At 36.8% G+C, this 10,433-nt stretch overlaps 1 protein-coding gene across 1 annotated transcript in view; it reads right to left on the bottom strand.

The window, feature by feature from the left end:
* Positions 1-9,652: 9,652 nt before the first annotated feature.
* LOC131021346 (6,7,8-trihydroxycoumarin synthase-like) overlaps positions 9,653-10,433 on the bottom strand; it is a 1,913-nt gene continuing 1,132 nt past the window's right edge. Inside the window, exon 2 of the mRNA XM_057950509.1 lies at positions 9,653-10,403. Within this exon, the coding sequence (XP_057806492.1) occupies positions 9,768-10,403 (636 nt within the window). The 3' untranslated portion in view covers positions 9,653-9,767. The remainder of the gene's footprint in view (positions 10,404-10,433) is intronic.

The following is a 10,433-nucleotide window of genomic DNA, read 5'->3' as shown; positions in this document are numbered from 1 at the left end:
TAATCAATGTGGATGTTCTTAGCAAAAGAGTAGAATATGAAAATGAAATGAAAAGGGGTAGCAACACGTGACATAGGTAAGTGGAAGAAAATCGTTGGGGTTGACAGTTGCGGGGTACGATGATGAATTTAGGGATTAAAGAAATAACTGCCAAAAGTCATTTAGTGTGAGAGTCAAAAAAGTGAGTGACTTTTGCTTTTTGGGAATCTCGTCCGGATTTTGTGCTTCCGTATCTGTCCCTCCTAATTTACCACAAACTACCAAACACTTCTACGTCCTTTCGCTTTCCGCGTGCTTCCCCACGCTCTCCCTCTCTCTCTCTCTCTCCAACGCATTTCATCTGCCGTTCTAGGCCCCAATCTCCTTTTCTGCCTTTTCATTGTGTGTGTATATTATTAGCAATTACTCCTACTTCTTCTCTATCTATTTGTGCATTATATCAATTTCTCAAGTTTTCATAGCTTCCATTCAAACTAATCCTTATTTTTCTATCTAATTGGAACGAGTTAGTAGTAAAGTGTGCATTTTCAAAGTTAGAAGTCATAGTTTTGAATCACACTAATGTCTCTATAGGCTTGAAAATGTCACATCTGATTTTTAAATGTGAATTTATCTAATGCGCTATAACGAAGAACAAGTTCTTGCTATTCTATCAAGTCTCTCATTTTTAAAATAAAATAATAATTTTAAAGATCATTAATTATTTTATTACTAGAACAACACACACTTAAATATCTTGTTTTCTTGTAAATGTCTGTCACTAAATTGATTAGTCCTCCTTATCAAACACACACAAAAAATCATTTTAATTGACTATGAAAATCATTGTTTTATGATATTTCAGTAATGAATTGGTCGAGTGTTAGGATAACATGTTTCAGAAAACTTGGTTTGCTTATTCATCTGGGCTATTACGTATTAGGCTTCCAAGTCTGTATTTGTCTGGTCAATTAATTTGTAACAAAAAGAAAAAACACTACCAAGCCCAGCCCACATAAGTAAACTAGTTTAATAAATGAACAAATTGTTTTCATTTTAATTTTTAAATCAAAATAATTTGCAATCAGATGTATATCATGTATTCTCCACCCCCTCCACCCATATACAATTATTCAAACTCGATTTGAGACCAACATCGTATATAATACTTCCTCCGTCCAATTAATCTTGTCATATTTTTTTTTTTGAATTATCCTAATAATATTATCATGTTTCTATTATTGATAATGATTTTACACTACAAATAATATGACCCCACACATTTATACACTTTTATAAACTAATTTAACTCTCATTAACAACTGTGCCCAAAAGAAATGAGACAAGCTTATTGAAACGGAGGGAGTACTAATTTTCAGCCTCGCCCTAATAAAACATACAACTAAATTAAACTAAAAGAAATAGATATTTTAATGTAAATAACTAGCATTTGTTATTGTACAATACACAAAAAAAATATTTTTATATTTCTTTATATATATATATATATATGTATGTATATAGTAATAGACACTAATTCGATTATCATTTAAAAATTAATAAGTAACTAAATATATTTGTATTGAATATAGAAAAAAAAATTCACAATAATAAAAATTTATAATATGAAAAAGTAAAAAAAAAAGATAAAAAGAAAAAGAAAATACGAAGTTAAAGTAAAAGGAAAGAAAATGTAAAAATAAAAATAAAAAAAATTGAAAGATGAACTTATTTTTTGGGGAGAGATTATTTTTAAGTTTTAATCTATATCACACATTTCTTAATCTTCGTGCCCAAATTTTTTGGGTCATTTGAAGCGGGACGGAGGAGTATAATTGTTACATTTGAAATCTAATATTTATATACGATAAATCAAATTAAAGCTCTTGTCATGATCTTTAATTAGATATGCATATCAAAATATTTTATAATTAGCTGAATTTCATAATTTTAGAAAAAATATAAGCAGAAAAGATAATTAAAAAAAGGAAAAGAAAAAGATTAAATATAATACAAAATAAACCTTCAATTTTATTATAATCACAAAATTATCACTCAATTTTTGAAATTAATTTCAAAAGTTGCATTTTTAGTACTCCCTCCGTCCCACGAATCTTGACACGTATTCCTTTTTGGGTCGTCCCACGAATCTTGACACATTTCTAAATATAGTAACAATTAGCTAAACAATAAGGGTTCTTAATTACCTTTCTCTCTCCTACTTTACCATTTTATTATCTTCTCTCTCCTACTTTATCACCTTCCATCTCCTACTTTCTCACTTTTATACTTTATTATCTACACACGTAAACACTAATCTACAATTCCTTAATTTCTGTGCCGAAACCAAACGTTTCAAGATTCGTGGGACGGAGGGAGTATATTATAGATAAAAAAAAAATGATATCAATATATTATACCATAAGAAAGTATTCTGTGAAAATTTATTACAAAAATGGAGATTTTCCATACAATAGTTATTACTCCTTTCGTCTCTCAAAAGTTTGCCCTAAAGGAAATAAAACGGATTTTAATAAAAGCTACTAAAAAGTTATTTGATGATAAGATCATGTACAAATGTTAGGTCCCAGAAGGTCAGGATAGGTGTATGGGGGGAGGGGAGGAATACACCTATAGGCTATTTTTCAAAAGTAAATTCAACCTTTTGACTAAAGAAAGAGTTATGGAAAACTTTAGTTGAAAAGGTTGAAGACTGATACTGAATCTCTCTTCAGTAAGGAGATATCAGTTAGGCTCAAGGCATTAACTGATATATGTGAGGCTTCAGTCTTGCTGTAAAACAGAGAAGTGTTATGAATCTTACTGACTATTCGAAGATTGATCAATTAGACTAATAACACTTGCAGCGGAAAACTTTTCTTTTGAAATAGCCTTTGTGATTAACTCGTTGTCACGATTTTAGTTTCACTTTGCAATTAATCAGTTTCAGTTAACTAAGAGTTTGTGCACAGATAAGAAAGTAAAGACTGAAAGTGATAAACGACAAATGGATTTTTACGTGGTTCGGAATCTAATTCCTACGTCCACGGTTAGTTGATCACACTGACAAACACTCTGGGCTTGTGCTTACGGGTGCACGGCAAACCTTACAACTGAAAATCAAATTTTCAGTACCAACACACTGGGTTGAATTTCTCAAACACTCTTAGCACGCTAAGACACAACAGTGCCTTTGCTAGCGCTGGCTAAGATCTCTTGGAGTCAGAACACTGGTCTAAACTCCTATCGGCTCAAACTCTCTTTTCGGTCAGTTGAAATGAGGTTCAAAAACTACCAACTAGATCACAGAGAACAGGCTCTCTGTAATCGGTAACTTAGGCTTTGGATAAACAAGTACTCCCTCCGTCCCTAAAATAACTTCCTCTTTTTCCATTTTGGGACGTCCCCCAAATAACTTCCTCTTTCTTTCTTTCCATTTTTGGAAACCTACCCCACCACTAATAATACTTTATTTATTATTACTTTTCACTTTTCACCACTCCCAATACTAATTATAACACTTTTCACAACTTCCAATAATAATTATATCATTTTTTCTTCATTATCAATACACTTTACAACTTTTTATTAAAACCCGTGCCGTCCCCAAAGAGGAAGCCATTTCAGGGACGGAGGGAGTATTTGCCTAAGGTTATAAGAGAATGTATGTAATCAGCAATGGACTGATTTTGGCTTTAGGATTCTTTTCTTCGATTCAAACTTGGGAATGTTTTGATTGGCTGAGTTGCGATTTCGGCAGCGTTTCAGCTTGTGTATTTGAATCGGTGAAGATTGAAGTGATCCTCAAGCTCTATTTATAGGAGAGGTCTTGAATAGATCCTTTGGTGGAAATGGTCTTCAAGAATTCATCCGTTGGAGAGTAATTCGAATTTGGCTGGGGCTTCAATCTTCGAGGCTCCTTGTTTGGTGAGAAACGGCTACTCAAGTACAGGAGGTAAGACGCCTCTGAAAAGGTAATCACCAAAAAGTAATGCTCTGCAAAGAAAGGACGATCCTTAAAACCTTTGCATTTAATGCGGCTGTAATTGACATGCGTGGCTTTCCTTTAAGCTTCTGGAGTATCAATCTGAGGAAGAATGTTAACTGATACTTGACTTTAGTATCAGTCCGCTAAATCCACGTGGCTTGCATTAATGAATCAGTCATAACTGATTCTTCAGTTGAGAAACTCGTTTAGTCAAATATCAGTACTTGACTCTGCCTTTAATTGCAACATCAGTTGAGATCTTCAGTCTTCAGTCCTCCGGTCTTCAGTCTTCAGAACTTTAGGTAAACTAGAAAAAGATCTCCAACACTTGAGTTCGAAAAGTTCTAGTCTATTATAAAGAAAACCTAAGGATTTTGGTATCATCAAAACTAGAGCTAGGATATTTAACTAGGTTCCCAACAACAAAATAGTGTTTAAAGGGTTATAATCGTAAAGTTGATGGTAAGATTATGTACAAAAATAGAAAGTAAGGGCGTCAAACATTTTAGGGACACCCAAAAAAAAATGGGGCAAACTTTTTGAAGACGGATGGAGTATTTTATTACTCATCCTCCAAAAATATGTCTATAATATATATATGAATACTCCTTCCGTCACACTAAAATTGACATGTATTCCATTTTGTGTCGTCCCACTATAAGTGACATGTTTCCATAAATGGAAAAATGTAACCCTTAAAAAAAATATAGGCCCTACCACTTTTTACAATTTTCACATTCTCCTTAATTCTCGTGGCGAAAAGTTTTGAGCCATTTATAGTAGCACAAATGGAGTATTATGTTAAAACTAGTTTTGTAGGCTGCATCATAATATTTTTTCTTCCAGCATCAATACAAGTCAAGCAATGTTTCCTTTGAGATGCCCCGGAAGTCTACTCAATTTTATATTTTTAATTGGGCAAATTGCATGAAAATACCCCACTTTATACCAAAATCTGGTTTTTTGACAATCTTTTTTTTTTTGTTGTAAAAATTTCAACTACCTTTTAATTTGTTGTAATGTCTGGCCCGTTAAATTTTTCGACCAAATTAAATCTTAGTTGGCAGCCGGAATGCCAACGTGGCATTAAAAATGCCAAATCACACCCACCCTCCCCTCCCACGTCACTCTCTCTCTCTCTCTCGTCACCCCCTCTCTCTCTTCCCCCTTCCCTCTTTCCTCTCTCCCTCGACGGCTCTCACCCTCTGTTTCAATTCCTCCATCACCGCCACTTCCTCCTTGAATTCTGGGACCTCTGCAGCAACGGTCGCCGACCCCAAATTCCAAACAACTCGCCGGACTTGCTCCCTCAACCGCCCCAGATACCCAACAACCCCGCCGCCCCCAAATCAGAAATTGAAGAATGAAGAAAAACTTTCAATTCTAGAAAAAAAAAACTTAAAAAAAAACGCTCCTAAATCAAGGAAAATCGAGAATTTTAGGGGGGGTGGTCTCAGAGATGCTATCATCATCGACCTTTTTCCCGGCGAGGATTTCAAGAAAAATCGAGGGGCAACAGCGCTGCTTGGTTAGGGTTTACAGAGGGGCGACGCCGCCCCAAATACCTTTCAACCCCGTCGCGCCACTTCCTCCTCCGCCCAGATCTGTCCAGATTCTCGGGTCTCCCCACATCACCATCTCCGACTTCCTGTTTTCCACCGCCCGAATTCTCGGGTCCACCGGCTTGAGGGTCGACGTTTTGTCAAGCCGAAGAGCGGCGAGCAAGCGAATTAGGGCTCACCCCCTTTTCTCAGGCGGCGGCTCTGGTTTCCATTTGGGCACCACTACCTGTTTTGTTCTCAGAAGAACGACGACCGGCGATTTGAGAAAACGAGGGAGCAGGAGAGACGATGAGAACTGGCGATTTGAGAAAAGGAGGGAGCGGGAGAGACGATGGGAGAATTTGGAGGGCGGCAGAAACAGGGTGTGGAGAGAGAGAGAGAGTGACGTGGGAGGGGAGGGAGGGTGTGATTTGGCATTTTTAATGCCACGTTGGCATTCCGACTGCCAACTAAGATTTAATTTGGCCAAAAAATTTAACGGGCTGGACATTACAACAAATTGAAAGGTAGTTGAAATTTTTGCAACAAAAAAAAAAGATTGTCAAAAAATCAGATTTTGGTATAAAGTAAGGTATTTTCATGCAATTTGGCCTTTTTAATTTTACCTGTATTTTTAGAATTTTTAAAAATTTTCTAAATTTTTCCCAATTTTATCCTTTTATTCATAGCAATCATTATAAGTACATATTGCATATATGATTTTTTTTTCTTTTCTTTTTTTTAACGTTCCCCATACTTTCTAGAATTTGTTCCATTCTGATTTGAGTATCGTATACAATTCGCTAGAAGATTCGTGAATATCGATTATAAGGCGTGTACTATGTTTTGAGATTTATATTATTAGATAGTTGCTGCTACAATTTTAATATCGATCAATTGATGCTATATCCAATGGTCAGGATGTGGTCATTTTTCAATGAATTTCTCCCTTTAGCAATATCACATGCAATTCCAACGAGGTTGATAGGATGTTATGGTACACCTTCAACAAAAACTTATGAGTTAAATACCTTCGAATGCATATTTCATGATATTGAGATGTGCAATAAATACAGTATCAAGTGTTATGGTTGGACAGTACAATGAGGAATTTGGCTCACATAAGTAATATACTTTTTCCGTACTATTAATCTTGGCATATTTCTTTTAGGCACGAGTATTTAGGGCTGTAAACGAGCCAAGCTACTCGTGAGCTATTCGATGTTCGACTCGATAAAAGCTCGTTCGGTAATTTAATGAACAACTCGTTTAGCTAAACAAGCCAAGCTTGAGCATGACGATGCTCGGCTCGTTAGTTCGTGAACAAACTCGTGAAGTGATTTATCTTAAAAACATAAGATTATTCATTAAATGTCTTACTATATTTTATACTATATGTAGTAATATTTGGATTAAGTATAACATCATTTATTTACAAGAAAATAGTAAATATATTATATTTTTTTGAATAAAATAACTTATATATTTGAAAATTAACTTATGTATTAGGAAAATAACTAAAATTTTAAATAAAAATTTAAATTTAAAAAGCTCGATTAAGCTCGGCATTGTATTCGACTCGATTAAAGCTCGATCGATAATTAATCAAACAGCTCGATTAGCTAAACGAGCCAAGCTTGAACAAGACACTATTCGGCTCGGCTCGACTCGATTACACCCCTACGAGTATTAAGGAAAGTTAAATTAGTAAAGGTGGTAGCCCACATGTTTAACTTATTAGTAAAGGTTGTAGCCCACATACTTAGTGGATTTTAATTAGAAACTAATTATGTCCCAAAATGAAAATATGTCAATATTATTGGGATAACTCAAAACGAAAAACATGTCAAGATTATTGGGAGGAGAGAGAAATTAATAGAAAGCATATCAATCTTTGTTATCTCTCATCTTCTAAAGCAGCTAGCTTACAAGTAACTTTTTGAAATATCCGTTGCTTTACAATGAGTTAATTGTTAAAACAGGATCGTAACTTTCAGTGTTTTCAAAAAGATGACTATATATTACGGAATTTAAAAATGGGGACTATAACTTCCATTTTTTATATTTACACTTCTATTTCCGGCCGTGATCATCTTGATGTGTTAAATAGGAGTGTAAATGTGAAAAATGAAAGTTGTAGTCATCATTTTCAAATTTCGTAATATATAGTCCTCATTTTCAAATTCCGTAATATATAGTTCTCTTTGTGAAAAACACTAAAAGTTACGATCATGTTTTAACAATTAGCTCCTCTACAATTGGTGTGTCTATTAAGTTCTAGAGCTCCATCAATGAAGACGTGAGGTCTTTATCTGCCAATGTGAACACTTTGTGTGGTGTAGAGGTCCCGCCTGCGTGCGAGTGGCTTATTTGATTATATAATAGATATCTCTTGTAATTCTATATATAAAAAAGGGTTAATTGTATGTAAATCCATAACATATACATGGAATTGGTTTTTGCACCTAATTTGAAAAATTCGTTTTTAAATACATAACCTTTCGTTTTTGTCTCGAATTTGTCCGGCGATCGATTTTTTCTTACGCCGACGCTGGAAATGACAAGGTGGCAACCGAAAATTAACATGTGGCACTTTTGTGACATGTGAAAAAAATTAAAATATAAATAACATGTGGAAAAAAAATTAAAAAAAAGGAAAATCCTACCCCCCCCAAACGTCTTTTCCCCCATCCCCCCACCCCAAACCCTAACTTCCCCTCCCCCCACCCGGCGCGGCCACCCTCCGCCGCCACCACAACCACCACCGGCGCCTGAATCCCTCCAGATCGACTCATTCTCTCTCTGGTCTCTCCAATTCACCAGTTCACCACCAATTCGCGCCGCCCCTGCCGCGCCACCACCACCAATAGGCCGATGCCTACCACCCCCCGCCACCTTCGCCTACACCAGATATCGCTATGAAATCATTGGGAACCTCCTCGATTTCACCAAGAGCCGAGGGCTCAGGATTCGAAGCCCTCCTCAATTTCACCAAATCGCCATGAAATCGTCGATTTCAGAGGCTGGATTCGAGATGTGGGGAGGGGGAGGGTTGACGAGGGTCTGGGGAGGGGGAAGGTCGACGAGATCAGGAGAAGGAGAGGAGGAGGGCTGACGGGGATGGGGATGGGGAGGGGAAGGTTGACGAGATCAGGGGAGGGGGAGGAAGAGGGCTGGCTGACGAGTTTTGGAGATGGGGATGGGGAAGGCCAACGAGGACGGGGGAAGGGGAGGGGGCGCTAGCCTGGTGGCAGGCGACGGCGGCGACGGGTGGGGAGAGGGGAAGGTAGGGTTTGGGAGTTGGGAAGGTTAGGGAAGATGATGTGGTGGATTTTTTTTTTTTTTTTTACAAGTTTTTTTCAACATGTAATAAATGTGGTTAGGTGTCAATTTTCGGCTGCGACATCATTAATTCTGATTGCCACCTTGTCATTTCCGGCGCCGGTGTAAGAAAAAATCGATCACTGGATAAATTCGAGACAAAAACGAAAGGTTATGTATTTAAAAGCGGATTTTTCAAATTAGGTACAAAAACCAATTCCGTGTATACGTTATGAATTTACAGGCAATTAACCCTAAAAAAAATTATGCCTATTGCATTCGTTGAATAACAATCCCTAGTTTTCTATAACAAAGGAGTTACTTAGCACGTAGTTATAACATAAGAATGTGATTATTATGTACTTGTATTGTGATTTTTTTAGCACCGCTAAATGTTCTAAGATGTATTGAAATTCTCAAATTGTAGGGAAGTAGGTACCATTACACACCACCAAAACTTATAGTTCTCGACCGTAAGAATGTACATTATTTTTTGTCATTTCGACACGTCCAACAAAAGTGTACATTTTTCTAGTTTTTGACACTGCCCCGTCATAAACCCCTTATATAATTTTTTTTCTCCAATAACTCAACTTATTCACAATACTACCACACTTGTAACACATTAAATTAAGTGAGCCCCTTTGAAATATCTCAACTTATTTACAATATTAATATTCATCAAAACATGGCCAATTTTCCTACTCATAGCATATTCACGTAACATTTATTATAACACATGGCAATAGAGACAACACACGTACACTCTCACCATTTATTATAACACGGCAATAAAGACAACGCACACTCTCACCAGATGGAGTGAGTAAAATTTAATTAAATTCACCTCTAAGTTTCTAGAATAAAAGCTTTATGCTTACACATTAATCGATCAAACTTCAAAGTATAGATAGTCACTTCAAATAAAAATCCATATATTAATCGTGTGAATTTTTATGATCAACGGTGTATCTACTTATAGGCACAAGGCAAAGTGGATTTTTCTTATGCATAGTAAGACCAGGTGAAACCTGAGTATCAATATCCTCTTTGGTGATTCCCGGCGGCAATTCCCAGTGGAAAGAGTGAACAAGGTTGGCAAGCGCGAGCTCCACCGTGGCCAGCCCCATCGCTATTCCGGGGCATCCTCTTCTGCCCGCGCCAAAAGGGATCACCTCAAAATCTGTCCCTATCACGTCGATGTTGGAGTTTAAGAATCTCTCAGGCACAAATTCATCTGGATTTTCCCAGCTGTTGGGATCCCTTGCAATCGCCCACGCATTCACAAAGACTAGCGTCTTAGCTGGAATGGCATACCCGTTGATGTTACAACTTTGTATTGATTCTCTAGGCAGCAGGAGTGGTGCTGGTGGAAACAATCTCAATGCCTCCTTCACCACTGCACTCAGATAAGGTAGCTTTGCCAGATCATCCTCGTCCACTTGTCTTCTCTCGCCGACCAACTCACTCATTTCCTTCTGCAATCTCTTCATTGTCTCTGGGTTTTTTATCAGAGCTGTCATGGCCCAAATCACCGTCGCTGCACTCGTGTCTGTTCCGGCCACAAATATATCCTAGAGAGAGAAATAGAATGAATAGTTAAT

This window comes from Salvia miltiorrhiza, chromosome 4 (assembly GCF_028751815.1).
Source record: "Salvia miltiorrhiza cultivar Shanhuang (shh) chromosome 4, IMPLAD_Smil_shh, whole genome shotgun sequence".
Taxonomy (NCBI): Eukaryota; Viridiplantae; Streptophyta; class Magnoliopsida; order Lamiales; family Lamiaceae; genus Salvia; species Salvia miltiorrhiza.
This window is presented reverse-complemented; position numbering and strand designations above follow the sequence as displayed.